At 44.8% G+C, this 17,738-nt stretch overlaps 1 protein-coding gene across 1 annotated transcript in view; it reads left to right on the top strand.

Annotated features, from left to right (window-relative positions):
- C4H15orf41 (chromosome 4 C15orf41 homolog) overlaps positions 1-17,648 on the top strand; it is a 1,060,100-nt gene extending 1,042,452 nt beyond the window's left edge. Inside the window, exon 11 of the mRNA XM_029600207.1 lies at positions 14,595-17,648. Coding sequence (XP_029456067.1) covers positions 14,595-14,748 — 154 coding nt within the window. The 3' untranslated portion in view covers positions 14,749-17,648. The remainder of the gene's footprint in view (positions 1-14,594) is intronic.
- Positions 17,649-17,738: the final 90 nt, after the last annotated feature.

Here is a 17,738-nt window from a genome sequence, read left to right as displayed (position 1 = left end):
TACACTTTCGAATAATAGAAGGACAAGGGGGCAATTCCATGAAGTTAGCAAGTAACACATTTAAGACTAATCGGAGAAAATTCTTTTTCACTCAATGCACAATAAAGCTCTGGAATGTGTTGCCAGAGAAGGTAGTTAGTGCAGTTAGTGTAGCTGGGCTTAAAAAAGGTTTGGATAAGTTCTTGGAGGAGAAGTCCATTAATGGCTATTAATCAATTATACTTAGGGAATAGCCACTGCTATTAGTTGCATCAGTAGCATTGGTTCTTCTTAGTGTTTGGGTAATTGCCAGGTTCTTGTGGCCTGGTTTTTGGCCTCTGTTGGAAACAGGATGCTGGGCTTGATGGACCCTTGGTCTGTCCCAGCATGGCAATTTCTTATGTTCTTATGGTAATAGTAAGTTTATCACAATTTGTGCTAATACCTATGCGAAACGCTATCTTAGTGCAAATTGCAATACTTTTTCACACTTTGTTATAAGTGCCAGAATTGATGTATTTCCTACATACAACCACTGGGGGGACCATGGTTAAACTGAAAGAGAGAGAGAGGGAGACTAGTCATAATGCCCTCACACTAAATAGGTATTTATATCTCTATGGGAGGCCACGTAGTAACTCGAGGTGAGGTTTAGGTAGGGATTAGGGGCCACTTTGACATTCAAAGTGAGACGTACGAACAGAACAGTGTTCTCTTGTGAAGATTTGATGACCTTCGGAGTGAGGAAACTCACCCAAAGATGAGATTTGTGCAATGTTCTCTCAGCCTAGCTTGATGTTACTAAACAGGATTTATGTAGATTTTTTTTAATATGCTGTACATCTCTTAGAAAGATTTTTAATAGTTAGGCAATTAAATGATTTTTAAAAAAATAAAACATTATGACTGGTGTGTTATATTTTGTGATTTTATTATTGTTTTATAAAGTTAGATGGTGGCTTTGTTCTTCCATTGTTAAACTGCATACTGTCTGGCTGCTTATGGTTTCCAGTTCAGTTTTTCTCTGCACGCTTCTATTTTTACTTTACGGTGTTTGTATTCTGTATTTGGTAAGGGTTCGTCTGTGTTCTGCTGGCATATAGTTTGTGTAGGGATGACTAGCTTGTTTTGTTTTCCTAATAGGAGGTATAGTGGTGTTTTAGGGCCTGATGTAATATTTGTGTTAGGAAGCACTAGGTGAGCGGTTCCGCTTTCCAGGGGATGGTATGTTCTTGGACCACGGCTGAGCCCCAGAGGAACTCTGAAGAGGTGCCACAGCGGGCGAAACATGCCCAAGCATGGGCTGGACAGGGGCGAGGCTGGACTGAAGACAGAAGACTGACGATACTGACCATCCTCTGGACCTGCACGCTTCGAGAAGACCAGCAACGCAATGGTGGTCTTATGAACAGTCCTCTGACCGTTCCAAGCCCTTTTGGACCTGCCGCTGGGTAACGGCAAGAAGCGGAGGCCGGATGGAGGCCAGGGCAACGAAGACCGGAACATGGAGATTCAGACGAAGACTCAGGAACAAGGTACTTGGATACACAGACGAAGACTCAGGAACAAGGTACTTGGAAGAAACTTCAAGGTATTCAGAAGACTCAGGCAAGTTTCAAGGTATTCAGAAGAGTCAATCAAAGTACTGGGTTGAGACTGCGATGCAGCGCGCCCTACACAGTCCACCCACGGGACTGGTCGTGGACCACGCTGGACTTGAAGAGCCTCTAGATGAGATGTGGAGTAATGAAAGGAACATGTCTCAGAAGCTGTAGAGGCCTGCACCGGAGCGTGCCCTACACAGCCGCCAGTGGCTGGTCGTGGACCACGCTAGGATGGCACAGGTTCTGGCAGAGTCTTTGGCACGGACAGAACAAGCACAAGGGACTCCGTAGACCAGGGACAAGGCAGAAGCAGAAGTCTCCTGGAGGCTTGTACTGCAGAAGTGAGGAAGGCATTGCACCACGAGGCGCCCTACACAGCCCGCCCATGGGGCTGGTCGCGGACCACGACGTGGCATGCCAGGAAGGGTGGCAACGAGGAACCAGGGGTTCAGGACATCAGGACTGGATCATGGACATCAGGAACAGGAGGACAAACATCAGGACTGGATCAAGGACATCAGGAACAGCAGGCGGACATCGGGACTGGAACATGGATTACAGGATCAGGAGACAGACCTCAGGACTGGATCATGGACATCAGGAACAGCAGGTGGACATCTGGACTGGGACATGGACAACAGGAACTGGATCATGGACATCTGGACGATACATGGAGCTCCAATGAAGAACAGGAAACATAGGACCTTGAAGAAGTGCTGGAAAAGGGACAACTCCTGGAGTGAAGGACAGAAGGATGCCAGGAGTTTCTAACTCCTTGCAAAGGCAACACTGGAATGGACGCTGAGCCCTTTTGTAGGGCTGAAGGAGCCAATGCCCGGGGAGGAGCTAGGAGAGGGCCACACCTGGCAGGCCCTTGAAAAGGAGAAGAGAGGCGCACGCCCGCACCTAAGAAGAGCTGGAGGAGAGAAGCAGGATCGTTGGTGGCATCCTCCCAGCCACGTGGTAGGCCCAAGAAGCAGGCAGGCAGCAGGAGCAGCCCTGCCAAGAAGCTGGAGGAAGGCAGGCTGCAGGAACAGCTTCCAACCATGAAAAAATCAAGCAGGGAGAGAAGGAGGGCTTCCCTGCCGGGCAAGGACCCGGGCAGCAGCAGGCACCGGCAGGGATGGCCTCTCTGCCAGCTGAAAACCCTGGCATCGGTGAGGATGGCTCCCCGCCATCCGAGGATCCCAAGGACGGTCCTAGCCACATCGGGAGGAACAGGAGCGGCAGCGGCTGTCCCGGCCATGAGGGAGGGCCCCCGGCGACCCGACCCTGCCAAATAGGGCCAGCGGCAGCCAGGGAGGAGCCTGGCGACGGCGGCATGCCCGCCGCGAAAGAAGCAGCGCCAGTGGCCCGACTGGCTGTGGCAAGGTAGGGGACCTGCCCACGCTCCTCGCGGGCAGGTTCACAACAATTTGCAGTGTTGCCTTTTCATAGGTAGGGTTGTTAATGTTTGAGTGCTGCATTTCGTTCTGTTTTGATATGGGAGGATTACTAAATTTCATTTACATATGGTTGTTTGAGGGCCAAACCCTCTTCAAATGCACTTTACAAAAGGCCTAATACCATATGGGTTCAAAAAGTTTTTTTTGCAGTGTTTTCTGGTTGGCACATAGTAGTGCATGTAAAAATGATAAATATGTTGTTGGGATATTTTTATCTCAGAAAACTATGAATGTCCTTTTTCATGTAAAATCTGTTATAAATGTGTAACTTTTTAATTATGTATGGTGAGGGCTGGGAGGAAGGGGGCGCAAGGCAGTAAAGTTCATCTTGGGCAGCTAATGCCTTGCCTCAATCTGGAGACTCCACCACACACAGGGGGGACAACTGCTGGGGAAACAATGGTAGGCCGTAAGATTCCTGGGAGTGTGTGGCAGGTTTGCCTGCTTCCTAGAAGTATTCTAACTATCTGACACTCCTCTGGGAACTCTAACTCCTACTTTCCCCCTTCTGTAGCATTTCAAATCCTCAAAAGGATGGGGCCAAGGGTGTGTTCTAAGAGGACCCCCCTCCTTGTCCCTCTCGATGACTTGACCTATGCTGTAATTTGTGGGGAGGGGGAGAAAGCACCATCTCTTCCTTCACTTCAAGGAACAGATTGCCTGGAGCTGCCCCCGGGGGGGGGGGGTGGGAGAGCAGTGGAAAGATATGGGGCTGTGAAGGGGATGCGTGACAGAAAGGGACTAGGAAGGAAGAAAAAAGGATAATGGGTATCTGGGTAGGAGGTAAGAGACAGATGAAAATGGCTATAGACAGAGGAGAGGATTACTAAACAGGAAACAGCTGGTGTTAATGAGGGGAAAAGAGACAAAGAAATATAGATGAGGATCGGGAAAAAGGTGAATACCAAGAGTAAAATTAGGAGAATTGTAAATGGATGAAAGTCAGGGGAATTAAGAGGCTGGGGAAGGAAAGAGATGGGGGAAATGAAAGGGCTGGGTAGATGGTGAGAGTGGAGAGAAGGGCTAGGAAGAGGTGAGAGAGAGTATTGGAAAACTGGATAGGTGAGAGGTTAAAAGGAGGAGATTTGGGGAGAAATCTAACTTTGAATGGCTAGAAAAGCAGAGAAGAGAAAATACAGGAAAGGGAAGGATGAATGTGTGAAAGAGATGTAGGGGAGGAACTGAAGAAGAGAGACCCTGGAACAAGAGATTAAAGAATGACAAGAAGAAAGTAAGACAGAGACTGGGACTAACGGCATTAGAAAAGTAAAATCCCCAGACAACAAAGATAGAAAATTAGTAATAGAAAATTTTCACTTTTGGGAATATGCATATCTGATAGCTTTACATTTTGTACGGTACAGGTGGAAATGTGTTTGTTTCTATTTCTCTAGTCTTGTACTGCCTACAAAGTCTGACTTCTTGTGGTTTCCATTTCAAATTTTGTCCTCATATTTTTGTTTCTCATTTGTGGTACCTTATTCTGTGAATGACCTAGGTAAGGGATTCTGCTAACATGTAACATAGAAACATAGAAATGACAGCAGAAGAAGACCAATCGGCCCATCCAGTCTGCCCAGCAAGCTTCACACTTCTTTCCTTTCATACTTAGCAACCCTTGGTTCTATTTCCCTTTCACCCCCACCATTAATGCAGAGAGCAGTGAAGGAGCTGCATCCAAGTGAAATATCAAGCTTGATTAGTTAGGGGTAGTAACCGCTGCAACAAGCAAGCTACACCCATACTTATTTGTTTACCCAGACTGTTATTCAGCCCTTATTGGTTGATTTTCTTCTCCCTTGCCGTTGAAGCTATGCTGGATATGCGTGAAGTATCAGTTTTTCTTCTCCCTTGCCGTTGAAGCAGAGAGCTATGCTGGATATGCGTGAAGTATCAGTTTTTCTTCTCCCTTGCCGTTGAAGCAGAGAGCTATGCTGGATATGCATTGAAAGTGAAGTATGCATTGAAAGCCACATTAACTATCAACAAATATTGAATAAGCCTAATAATTGGTAATACCTATAGCTATGAACACTCCGTTAATTTTACATACTCTTACCCACCCCTGTTTTGTTTTTTGTTTGTTTTGGGTTTTTTTTAAGTTGGAGATGGCAGCCCTCCATCCTTCCGCTCCGTGAAGGTGGAACACCAACCACTGGCCACTGGCATCCCGCTCCGTGAATGCCTCTGTGGCTACTGCCACTCCGTGCAGTGTTTTGCTGCCTCTTCTTTATACACGTCCTCTAGACCTGATGGATCCACAATGTTTATCCCACGCCCCTTTGAAGTCCTTCACAGTTTTGGACTTCACCACTTCCTCTGGAAGGTCATTCCAGGCATCCACCACTCTCTCCATGAAGAAATACTTCCTGACATTGGTTCTTAGTCTTCCTCCCTGGAGCCTCAGCTCGTGACCTCTGGTTCTGCTGATTTTTTTCTGACAGAAAAGGTTTGTCGTTGTCTTTGGATCGTTAAAGTTTTTCAAGTATCTGAAGGTCTGAATCATTTCACCCCTGCTCCTCCTTTCCTCCAGGGTGTACATATTTAGATTCTTCAATCTCTCCTCGTATGACATCCGATGAAGACCCTCCACCTTTCTGGTCGCCCTTCTCTGTACCGCTTCCATCTTGTCTCTGTCTCTTTGTAGATACGGTCTCCAGAACTGAACACAGTACTCCAGGTGAGGCCTCACCAAGGACCTGTACAAGGGGATAATCACTTCCCTTTTCTTAGTTCCTGTGTAGAGATCTATAGCACTTCATCTTATTCTGTTTTCCCAATACAAGGTACATTGGTTTTCTAGGACCCCTTGCAATATATTTGCAGTGCTGTCTTTTCATAAATAGTTTAATTGCATAGGTTTATATTCTTATTTATAACTGACAGAGTTAAACAAGATGGCCCTTGCTGTATGAGTTCTGGGAGTTAGGGCTATTATGGTATAATAGATTTGCTCTATAGGTCCTGAGTGACTTTTTTGCAGGGTTATGTGTTGAGTAGTGATTTGAATCGTTTTTTGGCCGGATCCTGTCACATGGTAGGAGCACTGGATGGCCGACGCCATCTTGTGCTCCTACCATGTGACAGGGGCTGACCAATGGCACCGGTAGCCCCTGTGACATAGTAAGGGCAAAGGCTATCGGCGCCATTTTGAATACTGGCAGCCGACGGTCCGAGTGCAGGAGGTCGCTCCCGGACCCCTGCTGGACCACCAGGGTCTTTTGGCAAGTCTTGGGGGGACCCTCCTGACCCCCACAAGACTTGCCAAAAGTCCAGCGGGGGTCCGGGAGCGACCTCCTGCACTCGGACCGTCGGCTGCCAGTATTCAAAATGGCGCCAATAGCCTTTGCCCTTACTATGTCACAGGGGCTACCGGTGCCATTGGTCAGCCCCTGTCACATGGTAGGAGCACAAGATGGCACCGGCCATCCAGTGCTCCTACCATGTGACAGGATTTGGCCAATGGCACGGATACCCTGTCACATGGTAAGGGCAAAGGGCCATCGGCGCCATTTTGATTAGTGGCAGCCGACGGAGCGGGAGGATGGCCCGTAGTGGGAGATCACTCCCGGGACCCCCACTGGACCTCCAGGTACCTGTAAAAAATTTTTGGGGGGCCGGGAGGGTGGGGGAAGCTAAGGGGTTAGCTTTAAAGGGTCGGGGTGGGTTTTTTGTTTATCGGCTGGGGCGCAGCCGATAAACAAAACCGCGATCGGGCCCGATGGAAAAAAACCCACATGTGAATCGGAACCGGAATCCGAACCGATTCCAGTTCCGATTCACATCTCTAGTGTTGAGTGCTTGCAGTAGAGGGAGTTTGTTTCATATTACTGAAGCAATTCCATAATGTGAATATTTATTGAAAGTTTTATATTTCAAAGTATAATATCCAATTATATGTATTTACAGGATCATTGTTGGGGAAGAGGAATCATGATTGGTTCCATTGTTATAATTTTGGCAGGCACCTGCGGGCCCAAGCTCCAAGTCTTTTAAGTGCCTAGCAATGCCTCTGTGAGAACTTGACAGCATTTTCGGTTAAGAGAGATGCCGGAAGAGAGGTTGTTTGATATACAGATTAATGGGGACAAGGTGGAATTGGTGTTGCCTTTTGAGGGAGACTGAAAGACTACTGGGAACAGAGTGGGAGATCAGAGAGAGACTTCTGTGGCAGGGAGTGGGGGTTTAACCTAGAGAGAGCGAGAAACAGCTTACTGGGGACGAAAGGGGTTGAGAGAGAGAAGTAACAGGAGACAAGATGGCATGGGCTGAGTCTCTTCCCCATGCCTCACCCTGTCCCCAGTAGTCTCTCTCAGTGCCCTTCTCCTCAGCACTATATGTCTCTATCTTGGGGAGGAAGGACATTGAAAGATAAAGAGATAAACTGAATGGGGGGCAGGGGATTGCTGATGAAAGTATAACTAGTGCAGCTCACACCTGTATTCCTAATACCTATCCATTTAACCTCAGATCCTACCTATTACCATAAGAACATAAGAACATGCCATACTGGGTCAGTCCAAGGGTCCATCAAACCCAGCATCCCATCCCCAACAGTGGCCAATCCAGGCCACAAAAACCTGGCAAGTACCCAAAAACCAAATCTATCCCATGTCACTGTGGCTAGTAATAGCTGTTCTGGCTATGCCACTGTAACTTCTATCATGTCCCCTCTCAGCTGTCTTTTTTCCAAGCTGAAGAGTCCTAGCCTAGCCTGGTGGCCTCTCATCATAGGAAAGATGTTCCATCCTCCTTTTCATTTTTGTCACCCTTCTTCTGCACCTTTTTTAGTTCTGCTATGACTTTTTTGAAATGAGGCGACCAGAACTGTATACAGTGCTCAAGATGTGGTTGCACCATGGCTCGATACAGAGGCAATATATTTTCTGTTTTATTCTCCTTTCCCTTTCAGATCATTCCTAACGTTCTATTTGCTATTTTGACTGCCACCTTGCATAGAGCTGAGGATTTCAATGTATTTGTCCACAAGGACTCCAAGGTCCGTTTCATGGAGATTGTAAATGGATGAAAGTCAGGGGAAATAAAGAAACCAGCAATCATGTACCTGTAGTTGGGATTATTTTCCCTATGTGCATCACTATGCACTTTTCCACATTAAATTTCATCTGCCATTTAGTTGCCCAGTTTCCTAATTCACAAAATCCTTCTGCAGTTCCTCGCAATCTCCTGCTATTTTAACAACTTTGAATAATTTTGTGTCATCTGCAGAAGTGATCACCTCACTCATCTTTCTCTTTTCCAGATCATTTGTGAATAAATTAAATAGCACAGCTTCCAGTACTAATTCCTGTGGTATTCTACTAACGACCTTTCTCCTTTTGGAAAACTAAACATTTAGTCCTACCCTCTTGTTTCCCGGCCTTTTAACAAGTTACTGATCCAAAACAGAATACTGCCTCCTATCTCATGATGTTGTAATTTCCAAGAGGTTTATGTGAAGCCTTTCTTTTTTCTTGAATGGTCCAAATTCCCTGAGAGCAAACTGTTGAAATAAGCTTCCCAGCGTTGAGTAGAGGCATTTGTAGTTAATACTTGCTGAGTACATGAAGAATGAAATGGATGATGGCATACAAGATTTGAAAGTTGAGTCCACCACTGCAGAGAATGAGTAAGAAGTATGGAGAGATGTACTGTATAACACATTGGTTAAGAATGTTGATTCCAGCAAAGTTGTAAGTTCTATTCTACTAGCCACATATATAGATGCACAAAGGCTGAGACATAAACTGTGACTGCCACATGGCCTAACATCTCCATGAAGATTCTGGTTAAATTGCTTATTGTTTGAGTTAAGGTATTCACACTCTGAAGGAGAACAAAAGTCTATAACACCTGTCAGATGAGTAGACACTTGTTACTGAGGGATGGTTGATGCTGCCTAGTGAGCAAGCCCAATAGACCCACCTACCCTGACAGCTGGCGGAGATGCCCTTTGGTGGGACTGACTGGAACTTTGTCCATACCAGCCCCGTTCCCCACAGGTTTAGCCTTTGCCTTCCAGGGTCCAGCAGAACTTAGGTGGGTCCCTAGGGCAATCTGAAGATGAAAGTCTGGGCAAGAATGAGTTGAGGCAGGAGGCTGACAGCAGGGTTGGTAGAGAGCCAGAGGTGAAAGCAGACAGCAGGGTCAGTAGACAAGTCAGAGATCAAGGCAGGTGGCAAACAAGCAAGGTCGGGTCCAAAGCAAGATGTCAGGTCCAGGCAGTAGACAAGAAGTCAAGCTAAGCTGAGGGAAAAAGAGCAGGCACAAGACAGACAGGGATGATAAATGTGTCAGTCAGGTGGGATATCTGAAAGTTCATTATGAACCTCAATGAATATTGAGATTAATTTTGAAAGGCTTCAGGTTCCTAAGTTTAGGCCCCTAAATGTTCCCTTTTTAAAATTTACTAGGGCTGAGTGCCTAAATTTAGACATCTAGGTGCATTAGTTTAGAGCAGGGAAACAAAGTTAAGGAGGTTAGCACTGATTTTCAGATCTAGGGACCTAATATAGGGTCCTAAATATAAGCAAATACATAACAGACCTAAATTTAGGAGCCTAACATTTAGGCTCCTAAATTTATGTGCATTTTCAGCTGTAAACATAGGAACCTAATAGGGTCATTTATCAAAATGCTCTAAGGCATTTTTGCATGCGAAAACGCCTTTAACGCATGCGATAGCACCATAACAAATCCAAAAAAGAGGAGGAGTTAGGGGAGGGAGTGGGCTGGGTTTACCGTTTTGTGAAGTTTTATCGCGTGGCTTTAATGCCAATTTTAGCTACACCTTTTTCAGGTGTCCCTCGGAGTGAGGAAGCTCACTCAAAGATGATATTTGTGCAATGTTCTCTCAACCTAGCTTGATGGACTCTCTTCCTGGGTAACATCAAGCTAGGTTGAGAGAACATTGCACAAATCTCATCTTTGGGTGAGTTTCCTCACTCCGAGAGTCATCAAATCTTCACAAGAGAGCACTGTTCTGTTCGTACGTCTCACTTTGAATGTCAAAGTGGCCCCTAACCCCTACATTAATACCTAAACCTCACCTCGAATTACTAGGTGGGCCTCCCATAGAGATATAAATACCTATCTAGTATTAGGGCATTATACTAGTCTGTCTCTCTCTCTCTCTCTCTTTCTCTCTCTTTCTCTCTCTCCCCCCCCCCCCCCCCTACCAGTGGCCCTGATAGCAAACATGGTCTCCCCCCCCAGTGGTTGTATGTAGGAAATACCACAATTCTGGCACTTATCTCAAAGTGCAAAAAAGTTATCGCAGTTTGTGGTAACTTACTGCTTCACATAGGTATTAGCGCAAATTGCGATAAACTGCCTATTACCATAAAACATGCCCCTTTTTCTATCGCAGGCGGTATTTAGTGCATTTTGATAAATCCAGGCCTAAGTTTGGCTAAAAAATAGGTGCCTAACTTAGGGACCTAATTTAAAGGCCTAAATTTGAGGAGCCCAGCTTTTTTTTAATATCAACCCCAGGGTGTCTAATGTATAAGATGTGCTTTTTTTGCTGCTCTTAAGGATCTGCTCGATTTTAATCAGTCATCTAAGTTTCAAAAGACTAACATGGGCAGCTACAACTGTGAGGCATATAGTGAATATTCTTTGAGCTGCCACTAGGCTAAAAGGATGTACGCGGTAGTGAAAGTGAATATCTGCTATGCAGAAATGCAGGTATTTTTTGTGATTCTTGTGGATGGATATATGCATGTAAGCATCCTTCATACTGTTTAGCCAATCCCTTATTTCTAGATAAGGAAGGATGGCGCTGAGGGAATTAATTTTTAATTTTTCTCTTTTTAGGTTTTGTTCAGGCTTCTTAAATCCAGAAAGTGACAAAGACTTCCCAACTTCTTTGATATGAGGAAATATTTTAAATAGAATCCCTCTCCTTTTTCTGTGATTGGACTGGCATGCAAGACCAACACTTGTCTTGAAATTGAAAGCTGGCCTGCTGAAATCCATTAAGGATATGAATAGTTAAGAGGAGTTAGAGACTGGAAATTTAAGCAGTATCCCCTGAGAATTATTTAGAACCCAGTGGACTGAAGTGATCACTGAGGATGAAAGAATCAGTCTTCCCCCTAATGAAAGAGGTTCTTAAGAGGAGAGTTAGTGATAATTCTAGAAGTGAAACATTTGGTCCAGATTTTTAGAAGATTCTTGGCCAGATCTATGGGACAAGGCCTAGTCTGGTTATGTTGTTGCTGCTGATATTGCTACTGTTGGGGATGTTGCCTGTAATAAAGGTATAGTTAGTACCTTCTGCGAGAGTAATAGTATTGTTTCCTTATAATTGTAGCTGGTATTTTATTTGTATGACTATTCTGCAGTAGCAGCTGTAAAAGTAGAGCAGTGATCCTTTGTTAGGTCGACAATCTCTAATCTTACCACTGAATAGATTGCCCACAGAGCATTCCCTAACTTGTAATGTACCGCTTTTCTGAGCTTGATGCTTTGCGACATGCTCATCTTCTGGACCCTATAACTATAGCCAATGATCCGAATGATGCGAAGCATCATAGACTGATGGAGTTAAATGTTTAGCATACTCATCTGTTTCATTAAGATGTCAATAAAATTGTCTTTAATGTCTGAGGAAAGGCTTTAAAATGTGCAATTATCTTTTGAAATTCTGGATTGCAACATTGCTAATTGAAATTTTTTTCATTCAGCTGCATCCAGCTATCTTTCTAGCCACTGGAGGGGTGGAGAGAGGTGTTTTCCAAATTTTCATTTGGAGATCCTGAAGAGTCTTGAGGATAGGAAAGCCATAGCTTGTTTAGGAGATATGGGCAGTGCCCCTATGTTCCCTCCTTTTAACCGGTGCAGGACCAGCTAGGTGCCTGGTCCCCTTTAATTCTCCTTGTGAGAGAGAGCTCTGTGGGTGGGGCCCATCAGGGAAGGAATAAGAGCTGGGACCCAGGTAGGGATAGTTAGACCAGGCCCAGGTCTCCAGGAGGAAGGCATCTCTTGTAGAATATTGCTGCTCATACACTGAGCTGTAATGAAGCTATATGCGTACTGAGGGAAGCAGTACTGTGAGTAATTGTAGTACACTGTTCTGAAAGTAAAGTTAGTCTACTAATGAGTTTGTGTAAAAGTGGCAAATAAAGATAAAGTGTTTTAAGAAAGGCTGGAGTAAGTCCAGGTTTGAGCTAGGGAATCACCGATCGTTCTCACATACGGTGTTAAAAGTGGGATTTTTTTCTCTAAACTTAGTACAGAGGAAAATCCAGCCTCCAAAGAAAATTGTGTATGTATGGCCTACCAGAAGCAGTTTGGAGGTCAAGCAGTTTTCAGAAGAGAGAGTAAAGTGACTCTTTGGAGTACAGAAAGTTCTGAAGTACAGAGCACAGAGGTGCACAGAGCATGGTGGCTTTTGAAAGGGTGTGGCTCAGAGGTTGCACTGAAGAAAAGAAAAAAGTTTCAGGTAGAGAGAAAACAGTGAGTGGACCTGCTTGCAGGGACAGCAAGAAAGTGGTAGTTTTGAACTGGCTAAAGAGAGAAGCTCTACTGGAGGAAGATTGGGATTTAATAATAAGCAAGTTAATTCTGGTCATGCACCTAAGTCTCTTTGACCCCAGGGTTAGGTTCTTTTACTGGCGGGGGGAGGAATTTCTCCTCTAAGGCCCTAGGTAGTAGGAGTGAAACTGTATCTATTATCTGGGTTTCTTTTCATTATGCACGCCAATAAAAAATACTTCAGGAGACTGGCTGACTGTCCAAAAATGATTTTACTGAAAGTGTTCTTAGATAAGTCAATAGCATTGTTCACATCAGTTCTTAATACCACAGATGACATTTACAGTTCTCAATCTTTCCCCTATCTGTGCAAAGGTCTCTTTCTCCACCAGAAAACCTGCTCCATATGGTAAGAAAAATGGTAAAGTTCAATCTCTGCAGAATCTAAAAATCTCTTTCCCAGAGTAAAGACTCCTGAAGGAGGGTCCCCAGAAAATCTTAGAATGGTCTTACTCACATTTCTGCAGAATGTCTGTCACTCAGGATCCCATGCTGGGATCCAACCAGGAACAACACAGCTCTCACAATGTTCTTCCTTTAGGGCAGGAAAGGGGCAGCAAAATCTTCCTCCTAGGTCTTCTAACACAAAAATCTCTTTCCCCAAAACTGAATCCAAACCTTGGAATCCACTTGCAGAGGGTCACCACTGGACCATCACCTTCAGATTGAGGATGAAGAGGGAAGATTCTCCCCTATCCTGACCCCCTCTCCGAGGGAGAGGCATCCCCGTAATTTCTCTTCAGGCCAAAAACCAGGGGTCTCACAAGGTTTCATACCACGAAAATGGAAGAATCCTGAAAAACAACCTGGAAGGCAAACCCAGCCAGGCAAGCAGTAGACTGGAAAGGCAGCTTCCTGACCTTTTCCCTGGGGCACCAGGCTGGAGTGCCTGAGCCCCAGAGGTAAGCCCAAAAATCCAAATGAGGCAAAAACTCCTTTAATTCCTCTAACACCAAACTCAAGTTGTACTGCCCCACTCTCTCAAGGAGAGAGCTGCTTTCATACGTCCAGGGAATGGCCATCCCAGCACCCTCAAAAGAAGGGGCTGTACAGAATGGTGCCTCCCCTTTTCTCTGCTAGCACTGCCTTTCCTAGCTCAAGGAGTTAACTAGGACCATGCTGGTAATTAACCCAAAGGGTCATTACATATAAACTTTAAAAAAAAAAGTAGTCATATTAAAAATAGACTTTAGGCAATATTAATTCTGCCCATTAGCATGTCTGGTTGTGCTACACACTTCCAGATACATCATGTAAGCTCATACCCTCATGCATGTCACTACTGAAGCGCATACTATAGTCCCTTCTTATAATATGAGCAAGGATTAAGTTAATGAAAACATTATAACACAATTTGACAACTTTAACAAATACTATACAAGAACTACTTTCAGGGGCAAGTCTTACATTGTAGCCAAGTTTTTGTTATTAATTTGCTCTTTCTTTCGGGCCGATACAGTAAAGTCCGCGGGAGAGTGGGCAAACGCACCAGCCCTTCGCCGGTGCGCGCGATTCTCTATTTAAATTAGGTGACGCGGTAGATCCGGGTAAAAGGAGGTGCTAGGGACACTAGCGCGTCCCTAGCACCTCCTTTTTGACAAGAGCGGCAGCTGTCAGCGGGTTTGACAGCCGACGCTCAATTTTGCCGGCGTCGGTTCTCGAGCCCGCTGACAGCCACGGGCTCGGAAACCGGACGCTGGCAAAATTGAGCATCCGGTTTTCGGCCTGACAACCGCGGGCCGAATTCAATTTTTTTTTTTTTTTTTACTTTTTTTTTTTTTCGGGACCTCCGACTTAATATCGCTATGATATTAAGTCGGAGGGTGCACAGAAAAGCAGTTTTTACTCAGTACAGTACAGTGCGCTCCGTCGGCACGCACTGTACTGTATCGGCCTGTTTGATATGTTACATATATCACCTGGAGCATTAGCAGAACTTATTGCCTTGGCCTGAGAAAGCAGATATGCATTTTTTCTGTAACCATGATTTACTCATTGCTATGTTACCCCTGTTTGTATTTTACAGATTCGGCCCAGGATTAGTTATCTACTGGTATGGATTTATTGAGGAGCTGGATTGTCACCGAGAACGTGGGATCCTGCTGAAAGATTGTTTTCCCTGTGACATTATATCACTGCAGCATACCTCAGGAGGACCAATGCTCCCAGTGAAACAGTAACACCACACTGCAGCAGGCTTAGGAGGATGAAGGCTAGAAGAAAATGGAATTGAAGAAAAGATGACTCCAGAACTAGTTTTCCTTTTCTGCCTTTCAGAAGATTTGCAAAATCTGCCCTGAACTTGGATTGAACTCCAGCTGCCTGAGGTCAAATGAGTACCTCTTTACACAAACAGAAAGAGGTTCTGTTTCCTTTCAGCCCAGTGATCCTGTGAACAGGCCAAACACTCCTACTCATTATCAGCAGCTTCGTCCCTGTCAGATGCTTAGTTTATACATAGTCATAATCTCTCTTCCTTCCGCAGAGTCTCTCCCCCTCTGCTGAAGAAAAGAATAGTGTGGAGGCTGAAAGGTGTGGTGTTTGAAACCCCCTGCTCTAAAGCAGCCACTCTACCTGGCACAGTAATTTTCATCCTTTACCAATGAACCTAATTAGCTATTTATCCATTGAAAGGAGCACAACATACATAAATGTAGAAAACGTATCTGTTTCCTCCTCTCTATGGCTCTTTTCTCTTTCAGCAGGGGTGGACACATGGCTGCTCTCCTCTCTGGCTGCTTTGTACTCTGCAGGTTGGAAAGTAGAGGCAACCAGTTCCACTCAGCTCTAGCTTCTCTCTTCTTTGCTCTGTGGGCAGGGAAGAGGATGCAGATGGATCTGTTTTTTCCTGATTCCTCACTAGGGATTTGTAGGAAAAAATATTTTGCTTTGTGGGGTTTTTTTAATATTGTTTTTTTTTCCACCCAGGTATCATTTTGTTTAATGTTTATTTAATCTCTGTAGTTTGTAGAAACAAAATAAACATTTAAAAAAACAGAAAAAAATACTAAACGGGGTTTCCCCAAGGCCTTCTGATCCCCATCTCACCCACCCCCAAAATGCTGGGGCCAGGAACGTCCCTGGCCCCCACTTACCTGATCTGTGGGGGGCCCGCTATGGCCTGGTCTCATCCTTAGGGTTCAGCCCGAGGCCTGGTCCTCTTGCCAAGGCCTAGGACTAGGCTCAACACAGGCCCAGCTTAAGTCCTGGTGCCTAGGCCCAAGGCCCAGTTCTGGTGCTGAGGCCTAGGCCTGACGTCAGAGCCCAGCGCAAGGGCCAGTCCCACCACCAAGGCCTAGGCCTGACACCAGGGCACGTCCCAAGGACCAGCCCCATTGCCGAGGCCTAGACCAGGCCTCTCTTTTTTGATTCTTAAAAAAATGACCCATCACCTTTAATAATGTGCTGCAGTGACGCTGCAGAATGTCCTTAAAGCAGTTGGTCATTTTTTAGGAATCAAAGCAGAGACAAGATGTCTAAAGCCTCATCTAAGTCTTGGCAACAGGAACAGACCTCAGGCCAGGCACTGGTATTAGTGCCTAGTCCTAAGAACTGGGACAGTCCCTTGGGTGGTTCCTATCATTATTCCTAGGCCTAGGTCTTGACACCGGAACCGGGCCTCGGGTCAGGCCCCAGCATCTGTCCCAGGCCTTGATGGTGGGACCAGGCCTTGGACAGGTCCTGTCATCGGGCCTAGGCCTTGGAATTTTTCTTTTTTTAGTTTACAAAACAAAAGTAAAACTAATGATATCTCACTGTTTTTTCTTTCGTTCTGTTTTGAAAATAACATGAAACGAATGTACATCCCTATTCCGCATTGTTCTGGTAGGTAAGTGAGCAGGTAGAATACAAACAGTCCAGTTCATCTCCTGCCTTCTTTCTCTTTTGGGAGGACAGAAACAGTCATATGACACTATTTGTTTCAAATTCCTTTTTGCAACAGCCATTGGGGTGGAGGAGGCAGACTGCAGGCTGCTTTCTGCAGTGGTGACTGTCTTGCACCCTTTTGTCCCCCATGCTGTGTCTGTGTCTGTGCACTCCAGTAGACATGCCTCCCAGGCTGAAAATCACTGTTCTAGCAGATGTTGTTGAAGAAAGTTCATAATGTTCAGAACATGGCTAAGGGTTATTTTGAACCATGACCTTGGATGCTGGTTGTTTAATGCTGATGTCTAACTGTATGATAAGGCTTCTATGATGTCATAATATATTGTAATACCCAGTTAAAAGCACTTGTATTACATCAAAATCTTAATTGGCTAAAATAAATAAACGATTTTCTGTATTCTGGAAATAATCAAGAAGAACATTGTTCATGATATAACAACTCTGGAATGATCTTTGAATTTGGGCTCTTGGAATCTAGTGTACATGGTGTGAAATATTTAGGATGTTAGGTGACGGTAGTCTGAGAATATACATCCCTAAACCTTCCTTGAACAAATTTTCAGCACCAGCCTTTTCATTGCAGGTAGAGTCTCAACAGTGAACCAGAGAATTTCTCATGTATTGACATCATTTCTATTACAAGATACCATAAAAATGGTTGCAACCTTCAATCAGATTCAGATTCTATCACCATTCCCTTCTGTCCCAACTTCCTGAGTGTTTGCATCCATTTAGGCCTTTGCTTCCCCTGCATGTTTTGATATCCTTGCTTCCTTTGAATTACAGTATAATCACAGTGGAAGTACAACAGAATGAAGGCATAAACAAGAAGCAGTCAACATTGTTTCAGCAGTCTGATACTGATGTATATACTCACTGACATCATTCTTCAACAAAACAGCTCTGTCTATCTGTTGAACTGGATAATAAAATGTAATATAACAGACTGAAGAATGAAAAATAAATGTAATGTTATGGGCTAGCTTTCTTACTCTTTACAGCTGCTTCCAGCCTGAAGCAGTGACAGCTCTCCCCACTAATGATCAAGTGCACCACAGCGGCCAACAGCTCCTTATTTTTCCATGTGAAGTACATTGGAAAGGTCCTCCATTTACTGTAGAAATGAAACCTTTAGTTTGTCACTGTGTAGCTGCTTTCTGACTTGCTGCTATGATCTGCTCATTTTATCCAATAAAATCACTTTTCTTACCTATTCAGACTCTGCATGGGGAGAATGGACAAGGAAGCTTAGGCTGCATCTTTGCTGACCTGACATCAATAT

This window comes from Rhinatrema bivittatum, chromosome 4, assembly GCF_901001135.1.
Source record: "Rhinatrema bivittatum chromosome 4, aRhiBiv1.1, whole genome shotgun sequence".
Lineage (NCBI taxonomy): Eukaryota > Metazoa > Chordata > Amphibia > Gymnophiona > Rhinatrematidae > Rhinatrema > Rhinatrema bivittatum.
Note: the sequence above shows the minus strand (reverse complement) of the source record. Positions and strands in the feature narration are given on the sequence as shown.